At 37.3% G+C, this 16,289-nt stretch overlaps 1 protein-coding gene across 1 annotated transcript in view; it reads right to left on the bottom strand.

Moving 5' to 3' along the window:
• The window catches only part of HMGA1 (high mobility group AT-hook 1), a 30,347-nt gene extending 14,791 nt beyond the window's left edge, over positions 1 to 15,556 (bottom strand). The window contains exons 1-2 of the mRNA XM_070939708.1: positions 15,178 to 15,556; positions 2,454 to 2,562 (exon numbers count right to left, since the gene is read on the bottom strand). Coding sequence (XP_070795809.1) covers positions 2,454 to 2,555 — 102 coding nt within the window. The 5' untranslated portion in view covers positions 2,556 to 2,562; positions 15,178 to 15,556. The remainder of the gene's footprint in view (positions 1 to 2,453; positions 2,563 to 15,177) is intronic.
• Positions 15,557 to 16,289: the final 733 nt, after the last annotated feature.

Below are 16,289 nucleotides of genomic sequence, written 5' to 3'. Positions count from 1 at the left end.
CTGCAAATGCACAGCTGCATTTTCTCTCTTATTTAGTGAGCCTATATCACTAAAGACAAATATACTTTGAAGTATAAGAAAGGATCATGGCCAACACATTTGTAGAACAGGCTGTATGGAATATGGTTTCTTAGTTGCTTATAGACATTAAACATATGGACAATAGAACTACTGTAAGGCAGAGAAGCCTCATTTTCTTAAACCTAAGTCTAAGTGCTACTGCTATAAACCACAATGCAATGGATTTATGTTTTTTAAAAATTATGTCATTACATAAGTGATGTAAATGATGACATCTGCGTAATGACAAAATGTAAATAACATAAATGTCCATGATACCCTACTTTCCAACTGAATGTACTTCCTTCAAAAACAGATATGTTCTTCTCATAATTAGTTAATTGAAATGAGTTTTCACTGTAAAGGAAAACTCAAGAGGAAACTCAGAGCAAAGAGATCAGGATAGAGAGTGAAGTTCCAGTAATTGTAAAGTGATTCCCTATCAAAATCTTCTGTTGGATCATATTATAAAGGATAATGTGATTCAAGTCCTTTGAAGATCAATAGTAGTGAGACAAAATATGTAAACTCTTTAGAAACCCAATAATGTTTGCTCAGTGTGTTCAATGACACAATATACTGTATTAATTGCTATATTAACTGCTTTAGAACCTCTACTGTATTTTCTGGCGTATAACACGACTGGGCGTATAAGACGACCCCCGACTTTTCCTGTTAAAATATAGGGTTTGGGCTATACTCGCCGTATAAGACTACCTCTCTTCCAACGCACACCAAATAAAAATTAAAAAACATCAACTGGCTCACCCACAATGTAAAAGCAGCTATGCTAGACCCAAAATGGCCCCTGCAACAAGCAGGAACCTCACATAGCCACAAAAAGCCCCAAAAAACAACTTTCACACTTTACACACACACAACTGGCTCACCCACAATGTAAAAGCAGCTGTGCTAGACCCAAAATGGCCCCTGCAACAAGCAGGAACCTCACACAGCCACAAAAAGCCGAAAAAACCCAACTTTCACACTTTACACACAAAATTCCACATACAGCTTTGTGAGATTTTTTGTTTGTGTAGTTAGAATGAAACACTACAGAAACACACTAAATCTCAGAAAGCTGCACAAATATTATTTTATTTTATTTTTATATGAAAGCTAAATTTAAAACTTCCTAAACTTTAAATGGCTAGGTCTAAAAAAGAACAACTAAAAAAAACCCCAATTAACTATTTTTTTTAAAGATCCCAAAGGGGAAAAAAACTTACCCAATAGAACAGGGGTCTCCAACCTTGGCAACTTTAAGCTTTGTTTTGCTGGCTGAGGAATTCTGGGAGTTGAAGTCCACAACTCCCTGCCTGCTTGATTGCAGGCAGGGAGTGGCTTGCTGATGGAATGGATTCAGGCAAGCGAAGCAAAGCAAGCGTTGCGACTAGCAGCTAAGGAAGCAAGCTGGAGGGGGAAAACTTTTTTCCTTTTACATGGCTCTGGCAATCCCAGCTGCATTGCCTGATTAGCAGGCAACTCAGCTGGGATCGTCAGAGTTTGGATCGCCAGAGCCATGTAAAAGAAAAAAAGTTTTTTCCTTTTACATGGCTCTGGCGATCCCAGCTGAGTTGCCTGATTAGCAGGCAAAGCTGGGATCATCAGAGCTTGGATCGCCAGAGCCATTTAAGGCTCGTCAGAGCCTTTCGGGCTGGTCTGCCTGGTTACAGGAGAACGACACTCGGCGTATAAAACAACCCCCGACTTTTGAGAAGATTTTCATGTGTTAAAAAGTCATCTTATACACTGGAAAATATGGTACTTATTAATAGGACTTAATTGAAGCTCTGATCATATTACAAATGACAATATTGCAGAGTTGCAGACAATTCTACAGAGTTCCCAAATTTACAACACTTTTAGCTGAAATAATCTCTAGAGGGAAACTGCATTCTTTCTGGGATCAAAATAAGCCACTCTAAGGCAATATTGCTCCTAGTATACCAGGCTACTGCATTCACTGAACTTTTTTGGATGCTACTGAAGTACTTTCTAGATAGTTTAGGAAGGAAAATATTTTGATACTTGTGAATTATGAAAATGGGCAGAGATTCAGAATTTGCTTCAGTACTCCTCTACAGAACTGTGTTTGTTCCAGAAACAAAGGAGTTAGACTGTCACAATTACTGCTAGCGTCATAAAGCAAGATGTCCTGATTCCCAGAGGAATTGCTTTCATTAAGTATGCAAAGTAAATGACCTACTAATGTTTAACTTTCGTTATGTATCATCAATAGCTTTGGTTGCACCATAGTAATACTGCTTTGTATTTCCCTTTTGCTATGACTCAGTTGCTTTAAACAATAACCAGTCAGAGGCAAGATTCATAGTACATCTTGCAAAAGCTTCCCCTAATATAACACGAGGGAAGCTGAACACTGTACAAACCTGGGGCTGCTTCCTGGGCCGACCTCGTCCTCTCTTCTCTGAAACATCCTTGTCTTGTTTAGCAGACAGGGGCTGACTTGATTTTGCACTGGATTCACTCATCTTCTCTCTTTTAAAAGGACAGATATAAAATGATTGTGTTAATTCTTTTCTCTCAAATGGCAACATATGTAGATTTAAAAGTAGATTTTATCCTATTAGAATATCAAACCTTATGAAAGGGTATGAACAATGCAAAGTGTGTTTAAGGCTCTGTCCTCTCCTTGCCCAGAAAGCAAAAGAAAAGCCCAGTCTACACTTTCAAGAGGTGCTCTTAACCAAGCAAAGAGGAAATGCCCTCTATTTGCCTCAGTAGGGAAAGCTGAGTGCTTTGAAAAATGGATCTATTCAGATCAGCACACTCCAAAGGCATCCAAAGGGCCCCGTTTTAAATTTGCGTGTGTGTGTGTGTGTGTGTGTATGTGTGTGTGTGTGTCTGTTTGTCTGCTTCACTGCAGTACAACATACAGGCTAACACGAATATCATGAATTACCATTATTGGAAGAGTTGGCTGCACTACTCTGTCATCCTGCCAAGCCTGAAACTAGAACATTTCCGATTTTTATTAAAGGCTACGTGTTTTACTGGACTAAGAATATCAGTGCTTCTTAGAAGTTAATCAGACTCACTTCACATTTATTGTGGTACCAACAGATTAGAATAATTAGAATAATTTCTTTTACAATTGATACCCCATTAAATATGCAATTAGTTATTAGTTTTATTCCATGAATTCATTAATTTATCATTGAACGATAGAAGAATAACCTTAGGTTATTCTGAATGGAAAAAGAATACGGTTCATTTTAAATAAAGCCTCAGAACAAAAAGCATTCTTTGCTATGGAAAAGCGGGCTGTGCTCACAGGCATTTTGTTTGTTTGTTTGTTTAGTAAGCCCTTGTATTTTAAGCCCTTGTATTATCTCTGAAGATAATTTTGAGTCTAAGCCTTATAACTATCATAGCACTTCCAATGACAAAATTGCAATGAAGAGAAATTAATATTCTAGCATTTTGTTCCTTATATACTCATAACCAACTGTATATTGATGGTAAGCAATAAGGAAGATGTTTTCCTCACATAATACAGAAAAAAATTGTAATAGATTTCTGAAAAAAAGGCATTGGGGATGGAAGCATAAAGGAGAGGGTCAGCCAGCCCAGTCTTATATGTCCAATCCAAAGATCTAAATTGTGCAAGAATAAGAATTTAGGAAGATAGCTATTCCACAAAGAATTTGAAAAACAGAAAACATAGGTCAAAGTTATTTAAAGCCAAAACCAATGTAGTAAATATATTTTAGAAACTGTAAGGTCTTCTGCAAGACAAAATCTAAATAGAATTTTACAAAAGTTACTAAGGGCAATCGACAGGAAAAGTGCATTACGCTGACTAAGATATCCCATTTAAATTAAATCTAAGCCAATCATTCCCAATTTAAAGGCATCAAATGGGCTTAGGTCTATATATCTGAGCCTTCGTAGTACAGTGGTCTAAAGCACCCTGTTATTAAGACCAGCTGCCTGCAATTACTGCAGGTTCAAATCTCGCCAGGCTCAAGGTTGACTCAGCCTTCCATCATTTCTAAGGTAGGTAAATTGAGGACCCAGTTGTGGGGGCAATAAGCTGACTTTGTATAAATATACAAAAGGATGAAGGCTATTGCTTAGCACATTGTAAGCTGCCCTGAGTCTCCGGAGAAGTGCCATATGGGAGGGACGTTAAATCTTATTCATATAGCACTACTGCTTTAAGATAAAAATGAGAATGTCAATGTGCCACCTCATGTAATTTTGTATTGTTCTGCCCTTAGCTACTTTTCCAATCATACACAGCAATATCTTACTTCTTGAATCTGTTTGTCTGCAACTTGACAACTGTCAGAATCTATCAGAAACAAGGCCATAAAAGGATAGACTACCTGCTGAGCTGTTTCCATGGTGACCCCTGTGACCAGGGTGAGTCAATAGACAGCGACTCCCCCACAATAAATACCAATGTATCAGCTTGAATTGCAGGGCACCACCTTGTCCCCAGTTCTAAGATTCACATTGACCATGTTTGACCAAACCATTTCCCTAAAATTAGATGCCTTTGGGCAACCACAGCATATCATCCAACCATACATTCTCTTTGTTGGCCCCTGAATAGAAAAGAGAAGTCCTCAACTTTTCTGTGCATTCTAAACACAGAGAGGTTCACTGAAATGCTGGCTTGTAGATTCTTTCTCCTAATTATTGGCAGGAACTGACAGCATCTTATCAGAAAACCCACAAAGGATTTTGACAAAAAAGAGCCAGAGCTGTTTATATATGATAATCTGAAGATTTATCAAGGCTCAAGATGCGGTTGAGGTCAGCCCCAAACTGAAAATAGTATGTAACTGTCTCAAAGAATGAATGAACCTCTCTCTTTCTCTCCCCCATTTGAATGTCTAATATAATATATTAAAAACAACAACAACAAATCAATGTGTTAATGCTTTTGGATGTCAGAAACTTTTCTCCTCGCGTTTAGAATTTTGTTTGCATCCATGCCACTGCAAACACATTCCTTGGTGTCTCCCAGACTATCTTCCTGCCTTTAAACTTTGCTTAGACACCCTTAAATAAAAATACAGGAAAAAATATGTTCTAAAAACCTCTTCCTCTTCACCAGGTCACCACCTTTAAAGCGCTCCATGGCTTAGGACCCAGGTACTTTCGAGACCGACTTCTGCCAATAATAGCCTCCCACCGGCCAGTTCGCTCCCACAGAGAGGGTCTCCTCAGGGTGCCATCGACCAAGTTATGTTGGCTGGCGACACCCAGGGGGAGGGCCTTCTCTGAGGGAGCCCCAGCCCTGTGGAATGAACTGCCCCCGGAAATACGTAAGATCTCCAACCTCCGGGTATTTCGCTGTGCACTGAAGACCCTGTTGTTCTGCCAGGCCGGGCTATCAACATAATAATTTTAAATTGGGGTATTTTAGATTTCTGGGGTTTTAAATTGAGCCGAATTTATTTAATAATTTTTAATTGATGTTTGTCTTGTGTTTTTAAATAGGCTGTACACTGCCCTGAGTCCTTCGGGAGAAGGGCGGTATACAAATAAAATTATACTTACTTATACTTACTTCAATTACAATAATATTTTGGGGGCCCATATAGATTATATATTTATACAAAAATAAAAAAGAGGGGTGGATGTGTGTCTTACCTGCTATAAAAAAATAAACTGAAGCGGTAGACAGTGTATTATGGGGATTAGAGAGCAGCAACTTCACTAATTGTCCTTCTGGCAATGGGTGTTTTGGTGACCAGCTAATCCCACCATGTACATGGATTGCCTTTGTACATGACGGCCTTCCCATCCCATGACAGGCATTTTCTTAGCATTGTCCCAATTTGCACTTAATTTTCATATGTGGCCAGAGATCCAAAAATGTGCCTTCCCCTTCTTTTATGTACACCATTAGAAGTTTAGTCTGTGGCATTGACAATTAGAAACAGACATCTTGAAGCTTCCCATAAGCAAAGATCTGAAGAATACAGTTCATAGGATTAGGCATTTTTAAGATACTCACAATACTTGATAAAGCTTTATTATTTACAAATATTGCCAGTAGCAAAAGCTCGTTTTTATCCTTATTCCTAAATGCAAAAGCATAGAGTTTAAAAGGTCCACATTTTTTAGACTACAATATTATCTAAATATTTTTTCTTCAAAGCTTATAAATTCAAAGAGTTGAGAAAGGTTCACTTTTTCTAATAAAACAAACTCAGCCAAGAAAACAAATTATGAGAGTTTCTATGAGATGACCAAAGGAGATTTTTTTGGACTTGGAATTAGCTGCCTGCAGGATGTAGATATTTCTAGGAACATTGTTTAAAAATATATACTCCAGACAGATTTATGAACTTTGAACACAGAGAAGTACTAGTCTTTTTTACAAAATTTGACTCATACTCAGTTTTGGAAGTGACTCATACCCTTTTTAAAAAGAGCCAGACACCTATAAATAATATTTAGAAATGCTTGCTGTAGAGTTGAACTTACTGAATTTAGTGTGGATTTACTTTGGAATAAACTTATTAAGGACTGAGTAGTAGTCTTTAAGGAACTGTTATGAAATTATGATCCCTATGCCATAGGTTTCAGTGAGTGTTAAAGGTTGCCAACCTTTTTCAATCTTGGTTTCAACCCTGCTCTTTCTGCTACACTGAGGCTACATGAAGCATGTTCAGTAATGTTGTAATACCACTGGAAAGTGCAGAGCCAGAATTTTCAAGCCCATATTTGAGGGTTTAGTGGGGTCAAAAAAAGAAAAATAAGTGTTTCACCCCTTATATCAATCAAAATGAAAAAAAGTGAAAAAATGGTCCCATTCAATTTGGAGTTGAAAAGAGGTGCTGAGAAAAATGCATGCAGCCAATAAATTCCTTATATGTGACATAAATAGATCTACTCACCTAAGATTAAAAAGTTACCATCACAAACCACACTCTAAAACCATCAATACATCTTCACGTAAATATATATCTATTACATTATTCCCTTTTGTGGTAGAATAAAATTGGGCCAAAGAAGAAAAAGCAAACTGAAGAAATTAAATTAACATGAAACAGAAAAAAGCATAGCTAAAATTATGTTACACTAACACTATTCACTATACTCAACATACTTTCCTATCCTTGAAGAACCACCCCTGCCTCTCCCTTACACTGATTCATATATTGCTTTTTGTTCTTCAGACCTCATCAGCTCCACCCAACCATAACTTTCTTGGTCTTCCCCTTCCTCTCAAGTCATTTGTTTTTACTTTGTATATTTGTTTTGTAATTCAATCCTTATTTACTTTCTCCATGGAAAAATACTTCCAATGTATTTTTTTTTCATATTGGTCACTCACTTTTGAATTCAATAGTCATCCATCACTCATTCATTCTTGACCCCATCTCTTTTTGATGTAACCACACACTTAAGTATCCTGTTCCCACTACATTCAAGTGATTGTTATGTTCCTCTTCACATATACAGCTCTCACTTCCATACAACTAAATGGGCAAAAAAGCAGGCTGTTATTCACAGCCATTTTTGCTTCTTTTGGCAAACGTTCATTCTTCACCATAGATCAAATGCAACCTATCTTTCTATTTACATGTTTTAAAATTTCTCCATAGCCCCATTTTCAATAAATGTTTTAACATCATTTACAACATCAATTTTCTATTTTTTTTTTTGCCATATAACTTACAACCATGCATCCGATTTTCTCTGTAAAAAGCAACTTTTATTTTGGAAATTATTAATTTTCAGATCAAAACGCCTTATTGCATTTGCACTGTACAATTTAGCACTTGATACAAATCAGTTTCTCAGCCAACAAGGCATTGTCTACATACATACAACGTATACAAATTCACATGCACAATCAACATATCTTTAACATCACCACAAACATAATAAATAATAAAGAGACATCCTTACCACTTACCTAATGCTGAAATGCTGATTGGGCATTTTATTTATTTTCACACATATTTTACTTCAGCTGTATAATGCTCACTGCATTTGGCAAACCAACTTTCATCACGCTCTTGCAAAATATCCCATAATTCAAACTTATTTACTTAATCATAGGTTTTCTCCAAATAAACTATACTTTATATATATACTTTTTCTTTTTCAATAATAATGTTTTAAATTATGGGCCAAATTTTTATTTAATTATTTTAAATCTATTTTAACTTTTGTGTATGAAAGTTTTATATTTGGCTGTTCACCGCCCTGAGTCCGGAAGGAGAAGGGCGGTATAGAAATCTGAAAATAAATAAATAAAATAAATAAAATAAAATAAATATGTTGAAGAATAAAGATGGGCTGCCTCCTCCTTTGTCCAGCATGGAACTGCACTATATTCTCCTCTTCCTTGAATCAGAATTCTGTCAAACTTGTTCCTAGGCCCACTTCTAATCTTCCTTGTAGTTTTAGCATTCAATTTGCTATCTTTCTTTTTCTGTGGGAGAATATTACAGCATTCTTCCAGATATCAGGCACAGGAGCTAGCTTCACACATGTGAACCACATCCGTATTTTAATGTTTCTTTAGTGATACCAGCTATTACTGCAGTCTTCTCAGTCTAAGATTCTCACAGCATTTATTTCCATTTCATTAGTGTTTTCTTGGACACTAAGAACATTTCAACTCCAGTCTTTGACATATCACTTTTATCCATATATACCTCTCAAATATTCTTTCTAACATACCATCACTTGAGTTTCATCCCAGCAGTCATTCTGTTTCAGTGGCCTCTTTCACTTCTTTTTCTGTTGTATCTATTTCCCCCATGAATCTTTGACATTATTAAGAAATGGTCGCCCAACATTCATAAGATCAGGGCTTTGTATATTTTGCTCAATTTTTTATAAACAATCAAGCTAGTCATATTTTTAGATTTGTATTCCTTTGTAATTCAAAGCAGATCCCTTTCTAAACAAATACTGAGTATACAACATTGTTTTCAATTATTCTTGAATCTCTGAATGGCCTAATCACTTTTCCTATACTCTCTCATCTCATTCCCACTCATTCATATCATCTATTCTAACAGAACAATTTATTCCACTAAGATTGTATTTTATTCAGCGTGTTACATTTCCCCAAATTTACCTCTAGTTTTTCCATTCTCGCTCACATGTAGCATTCCTGGCTGCAGCTTACCCTTCATGAGAAAAGAAAGAGGAAGAAATGCTACTCCAGGCAAGCTAGGATCTCAATTCCAGAAACTATCTTGTATGGACTGCTTTCACCTCACAAACTAGAAAGTATATTAATGTACCAATAACCACTCAGGATATAACAATATAATCAATACCGGATCAACTTATTGATCCCCTTCTAGAAACCTGGACTGAGGAAAATGCAGAAGGTTGTGAATTCCATCGAGCTGGTTTTTGTTGTTGTTGTTGTTGTTGTTAGTTGTGAAGTCATGTCCGACCCATAGCAACTCCATGGACAACATTCCTCAAGGTCTTCCTGTCCTCTACCATCCCCCCGGAGTCCATTTAACCTTACACCGACTGCTTCAGCTGGTACTGAGTTCTGAATACTGGAAAGCTCTCCAGTGATTGAAGATGTAAAAGCAATCATCCTCACCAAGTTATTAAGAAAATGTGAAATCCACATTGAGACAATGTTTTTATCAATCCAAGTTTTAATTCAAATTTTCATCAGACCAAAAATAGACCGTAGAAGGAAAAACTGTACATCAGAAAATCCTATTGTTTGAGTTGGGAAGCCTTATCAATTCTGTAAATAAATAAACAAACAAATAAATAAATAGGAATGTGTACATACACACAAACACCCAGAAAAATAAATGTGAAGAGGGAAACAGGAAAATAATTTAAAATAACACGAATTGTGAGATCTCATAAACTGGATGCAAAAGCAATTCATTGGTGAAAACACCCAAGAAGATAAAGGTAATAGCTTTATTATGTTGTGAACCTCTTTTTGGAGTTATGATTATAAACTAGGCTTCTTCCCCATCTGGTGCCATCCAGATGTGTGACTTCAGACAGCTTGCCTAGGAGTGACAGAAATTGCAGTCTAATATCTGTAGAAGACACTAGCTTGAGGAAGATTGACATGAATTGAACATTATGCTTGTTCTGAGAAAATTATAGTGCAATTTTATAGATTGCAATGTATATGCATTGTAGCTCTACTTATACAATTCAAACTCAGAAATAGTTTGGCCTATAGCTCTTTTACTTTTAGGGATTAATGCTTTATACAGTTTATGACCACAAGGAGCCAAAATCTCCTTGTGGTCTGTTGCTAAGCAAGGTAGTTGTTAAGTAAGTTATGCCCCATTTTATAAGCATTTTGCTATAGTCGTTAAGAGAATCGCTGCAATTGTTAAGTGAATCACATCATTAAGCAAATCTGGCTTCTCCCATTGACTTTGCTTATTGGAAGCTGGCTGGGAAAGTTGTAAATAGTGATCACATGACCCTGGGACAGTGAAACCGTTATAAATATATGCTAGATGCCAAGTGCACAAATTCTGATCACATGACCACGGGGATGCTGCAATAGTTGTAGATGTAAAAACCAATTTTAAGTCACTTTTTTCCAGTGGTTATAACTTCAAATGGTCACTAAACGAATGGTTGTAAGTCGAGGACTACATATAATATCAGAACTATACCAGGTTCCAAAACAATAACAAGGATACATATGTAAGTAATTATCAAATCAAATAAATTGAATAAAAACTACTTGCAGCAAGAATAGTATTCATATTGCACCTGTCAGATCATAGTGAACCCATGATTTAATGAGTCCTGTTTTATTAGACTTTCACTGCAACATACCAGATTTGCAGCACTCCAAATAACAGATAAGTCTTTAGCATTCAAAGTAGTCTGTGTGATTAATACACATTTTCATCATTTGAAACAGATGATGTAAATTTGTATTTAACAAGACATCTGGATATACACATACTCGATCCTCCTCAATTGTCTGTTAAAATCAGTATTTCTGGCTGAAAAAAATAAAGGTTTATTTTATTAGTTTTTCTATCCTGCCTTTATTACTTTATAAGTAACTCAAGGCAGGAAATATACATAATACTCCTTCTTCTTCCTTCTATTTTCCTCATAACAACAGCCCTGTGAGGTGGTTGGACTGAGGGACAGTGATTGGCCCAAAGCCACTCAATAGGCTTTCATGCTAAGACTGGACCAGAACTCAGAGTTTCCTGGTTTCAAAATGAGCACCTTAATCACTACAGCAAACTAGCTCTAATTAATGTCTAAAAATTTCATTTAGGCAGTGATCCATCGGACAGCGGACAGAAAAGCTCTAGAGAGAATAATTAAAACTGCCCAGAATATCATCAGGTTCCAGCTACCAGCCCTGGACGACATCTTTGAATTTCACTGTTTGATGAAGTTGCATAACATTCTTAGAGACTCTTCCCATCCTGCTTACAATCTTGTTGCCTTCTGGCAGAAGATACAGAACAATTAAAATTCAAACCACATTGAATAGCTTTTACTCCCAGAGCTATAATTGCACTCAACAATGAACTAAAGGGCCACCATCAGTGAGCTGTTGGACAGCATTACTTGGTCTGTTGTGTGGATGCTTGGGTGGTTTTAGGGGTGGGGAATTTGTGGTGGGGAGAGTGTGTTTGGGGATTGTTATATGTGTTGGACCTGGTCTTTGGGTGTTAAGTGAATTTCATTGTATATACACATACACGTACAATGACAATAAAGTTATTATCTAAAATTGGACTAAAACTTTTACACCAGAGAAAGACTATGTAACTTATTATCACAGCACTTTGATCAATGAAAGTCAGCTGGATGAACATGAATTGTTGCAAACCTAATAGATAATTCTTAGATTTACAATAGCAATTCCCAATTTGGGAAGGGTATCTTCTAACAGTTATCATTAGAATCACATGGAAAACACAACCAATCAAACTTCTGTATTTTACACAGAACATTATTACAAGAATGTTTTCTATTTCTCTTAGGAATTTGCCATTTTCCATGAACTGCTTGCTAGCTTATTTGTCTAATTCAATGATTGTCTACACAGTGCATCAAGCTATGGCTTGTTTTAAACATGATTTGTAGAACAGGCTAGATCTGTTCGTCATCTGATTTATACATAATTATACAAATTATACATAAATTTATATTATTTATGTTAAATAATGGTAAATGATTTGTGACAAAATGCCAAAATAAACATTATGGTAATAATGTATAAATTAATATATTATTATGGAAATAATATATACTTCCACAAATTTCAGGATTTCTGGAATGAAATTTGATGAGGCTATACTTAAAGGCAATTTACATCCTTTGCAGGTACTTGCTATGACTGAATGCCCTTTTGCATTTGCTGATGGAGAAAGCAGTGAAGGGCAAGAATCATCCCCACTCACTTTCTTTGCATAGGTAGCCCTCGACTTACGACCACAATTGAGCCCAAAATTTATGTTGCTAAGTGAAAAATTTGTTAAGTGAATTTTGCCACATTTTATGACTTTTCTTGCCACATTTGTTAAGTGAATCATTGCAGTTGTTAAATTAGTAATACAGCTGTTAAGTGAATCTGGTTTCCCCATTGACTTTGCTTGTCAGGTGGTCGCAAACGGTGATCACATGATCTTGGGACACAGTGTCATAAATATGAACCAGTTGTCAAGCATTTGAATGTAAATCATGAGACCATGGGGATGCTGCAACGGTCATAATTGTGAAAAATGGCCATGTCACTTTTTTCAGTGCCATTGTAACTTCAAATAGTCACTAAATGAACTGTTGTAAGTCAAGGATTCCCTGTACTGTCCAAATTGACAAACAATTGATTCAGATTTTGGAAAGTCTTATTCCAACATGAAGAAACCAAGAAAACCAACACTATGCTACAACAATGAACGTTAATCTCGTTTTAAATGAATGCAGGAAAATGTAAATCATCCTGTGTCTACATCCTAAAATAGTGACTGCCAGGAAGACTGAGAATCCATGGATATATTTATCTGGATGGAAAAAAATGAAAATGCTTATGCAGCTTCCCTCCATCACTACATATTATTCTAGACAGCTATTAGGGCCAAAGAGATCACCCATTCCTCAAAACGAAATTGAATGCCAGCAGTCGCAACCTATCACCCTTAGAAACAGCAATCCTCTGGGGTTATTTTTCTCCTCAGAAATCTGCCAATTCTCCTTCCATGTTCCCATCCCACACCCTGCTTGCGCCACAACTGTTTGCTTCTATCTGATTAATAACAAATTAAATTTTGAAAGACAACAGGTTGCTCAATCCAAAATGGCTGGTCTAAATCCAAGCAGCACAGTGTCCTCCCAGGAGCTGGGGCACCTTCTGGGCAAAGGGTTGGGTTTGCTTACAATATGCTGGAGGAAAACACATAAACACCAAATCACAAATTTGAAGAGCCTGTTTGAAAATAGAGCTGGCTTGGGAGATCCCTTAATGGAGCATTCCAGGGGAATTCTTTTGAAGCCCCAGAAGATGGGCCATTAAAAACAGCCAGCCCCACTTGAAGTGCACATAACAAAAGGAAGTGATAAGGAAGGCTGGAGAGCCACACAGGAAGGTTAACAAAACTGGAAACTTTTGAAGAACTGTCCTTCAGGACACAAATGTTCAGTCCCACAAGGCCTTGATTTGTGGGGGAGGGAGAGTATGATCCTCTTTGTGAAGAGGAAAAATGGTAAATGACATTTTTTTAAAGTTAGCAACCAGCTTTATATAAGAGAACACTGATAGGGAAAGTTACACACTCCATCTTCTCCTTTTCCACTAAAACTAACCCTCCTGATCAGTAGAAAGAGGAAACACCCACACACTCTCTTCCAACCACTCCTTAATTAGGTTGAGGTGCCTCTTCAAGACACTTCCCCAATTCTGCCAACATCAGTTAGCTAAGCACTAATAATATGCTGGCTAGGTGCATTACTTTCATGTCTGAACATATTTTTGATTTAAGTTCTCCAATATTTTCAAATTGAGCAATTCATTACATCAAGACTGGAATCTGAATCTGCCTAATCAGAGCCTTTAATGAAAAAACAAACATTCAAAATCAGTAGCTGCAGCTCACTGAAACTAAATATACATATTTTGGGCAGTAGTGTGGGACCCCCCCTCCCAACAACAGCCACAAGTGTTGCTCAAAAACGTAAGCCAAAAACGATACACAGGCTTTACAAAGAAATGAATAAAGTAAATTCCTCTAACAGAAAATCTAGTTAAATTTACCAATCATTTCAACATCTGAAAAGCTATAGCTCAGATTATACCAATTTCCTTTAAAAGAAAACGAAAGCTCTGGCATCTTCCCCTTTAAAAGAGCGGAAGGGGGTGTTTCTAGAAAGCTCAATGCACCTGCTATTTGCACACACACACACACACACAATTTTTTTTCCAGATCTGCATGTCTATTGGAAGAAACCCACTGAAAAAATTAATAAGTGGACGAAAGTAGTGTCGCGCGATTTGAAAATGAACACAGCCCCAGCGTGCATGTATTTGTAAGGATCTAGGATCTCGAGAAGGGGGGGGAAGCAGAGAAACCCGAAACACCAGCCGCCAGAGCTCCAATGTTATGGGAGTCTCGTAGATAGGAGCAAGTTGCAATAAGCAAAGCAGTTCTAACCGCTACCTACTCTCTTCCGGCGTTAAAAAATAAAATAAAAAATAAAAAAAGAGACAAGAAAAGGAATTCTAACCATCGGACCCGTGATCTGTAGAAAAACATCCATCAGTTTTCCACCCTGAATAAAATCCGGATCAAGTGCATTAGAATTTAACATTAAAGGCGAAGTGTTTGAGAAAAACCATACCCACTTAGCCACAAATTACAAGGCCATTCCGCCTTCCCCAATCCAATGAGCTCTGCTAAGACCTCCCTTCCCGCACATATAACCCTTCTTTTCTTACTTGCATGCACGCTAAGAATAAAAGGCTGGAGAGTATTTTATTCCGCATGCCTTACTTGCTTCCTATTGTAAATTACGAGCACAGATACATTTTTTTGCAAACTGAAATGACTTTGCAAAATCCGGTTCTAAATTCTGCAAATGTAAAATAAGATTAACGCAACTTTTTTTTTTTTTTTGAAATCACCAACTTACAATTACTCTTATTCGCGAATCTGTATACGTTTTTCCTTGTGTGTTGTGGTGAAATGAAAATAATCCCCCCTTCTGGTTGCTGATGGTTGCAATTGCAGATCTGAAGCAGAAGGCAGGGAGACTTGCAGTGGAAAAAAAAAAAGAGAGAGAGAAACAGCGTATAAGCAGACAGCCCCCCTCTTATTTATATAAAATTTTTAAAAAATGTTCCAGGAGGAAGGAAGCTGGGTCAAAATCATTTGCAGAATTAAAAAAGTAAGAGGGAAAAAAAGCCTCCTCTAAATCTTACTGGAGAGAATCCAGAAGCTAAAAATAGCAAAATCACACTCCAAATTAAATAAGGGCAGGCTGACTGGCTAAGGGGAGCTTAGCTCTTCCAGTGGAAGAGAGAAAGAGGGGGAGGGAGGGTAAAGGGGAAGGAGGAGGAGCCATTCGGCGTCTGCATCATCACCTGTGGGTGGAGGAAATATAAAAGAAAGCAGCAAGGGTGATTTTAAAAGGCTGCTTAGAGGGCTCGGGGAAAAAAAAAAGCAGCGGCTGCGCTGAACTGCGAAGAACAAAAGGAAAACAACGGCGGGAGCGCTACCGTAGCTGCTGCCTTTCCCCTCGCTTCAAAAGATGAGAAAGACATGGGAGGGAACGCTGTGCAAAACTTTAAAAAAACATCACTGCCCCCTTGCTTTGTTTCTTCGTTTGAAGGGGTGAGGGGCGAATACGTTTCGTGATTTGAGAAGCTCAATGACCCTAAATAGGGTTGAAGCTGATTTAACAGGAATTTTTTTGGAATATAATTTAAGGCCGGCCCAAATCTAGCCGAGACACTGCCACACAATGTATGTGTTGGCGATTGGTGTGTAAAGGTTTATTTTGGGGGTCAAAAGTCCTGGGTTTCTTGTTTGTAAATCTGGCCTGGGATAATTGACCGTGGGAATGTATAACGTGGGGAACTCCACGTTTAGTTTGGGATGTAAATGTGGTTAAGATATAATCGCCCCCCCCCCCATTTCTGATGCATCTTTTCTTTCAAATAAGAAATTGAGAGGTAGTAACTACTCTAGGTTGGAGGTGTGTGTTCATTGCAGGCTCCCTAAGAAGAAAATTACAGATTTCCA

The sequence above is a fragment of the Pituophis catenifer genome, unplaced genomic scaffold (genome assembly GCF_029215685.1).
Source record: "Pituophis catenifer annectens isolate HBS135680 unplaced genomic scaffold, rPitCat1.0.hap2 SCAF_3, whole genome shotgun sequence".
Taxonomy (NCBI): Eukaryota; Metazoa; Chordata; class Lepidosauria; order Squamata; family Colubridae; genus Pituophis; species Pituophis catenifer.
Note: the sequence above shows the minus strand (reverse complement) of the source record. Positions and strands in the feature narration are given on the sequence as shown.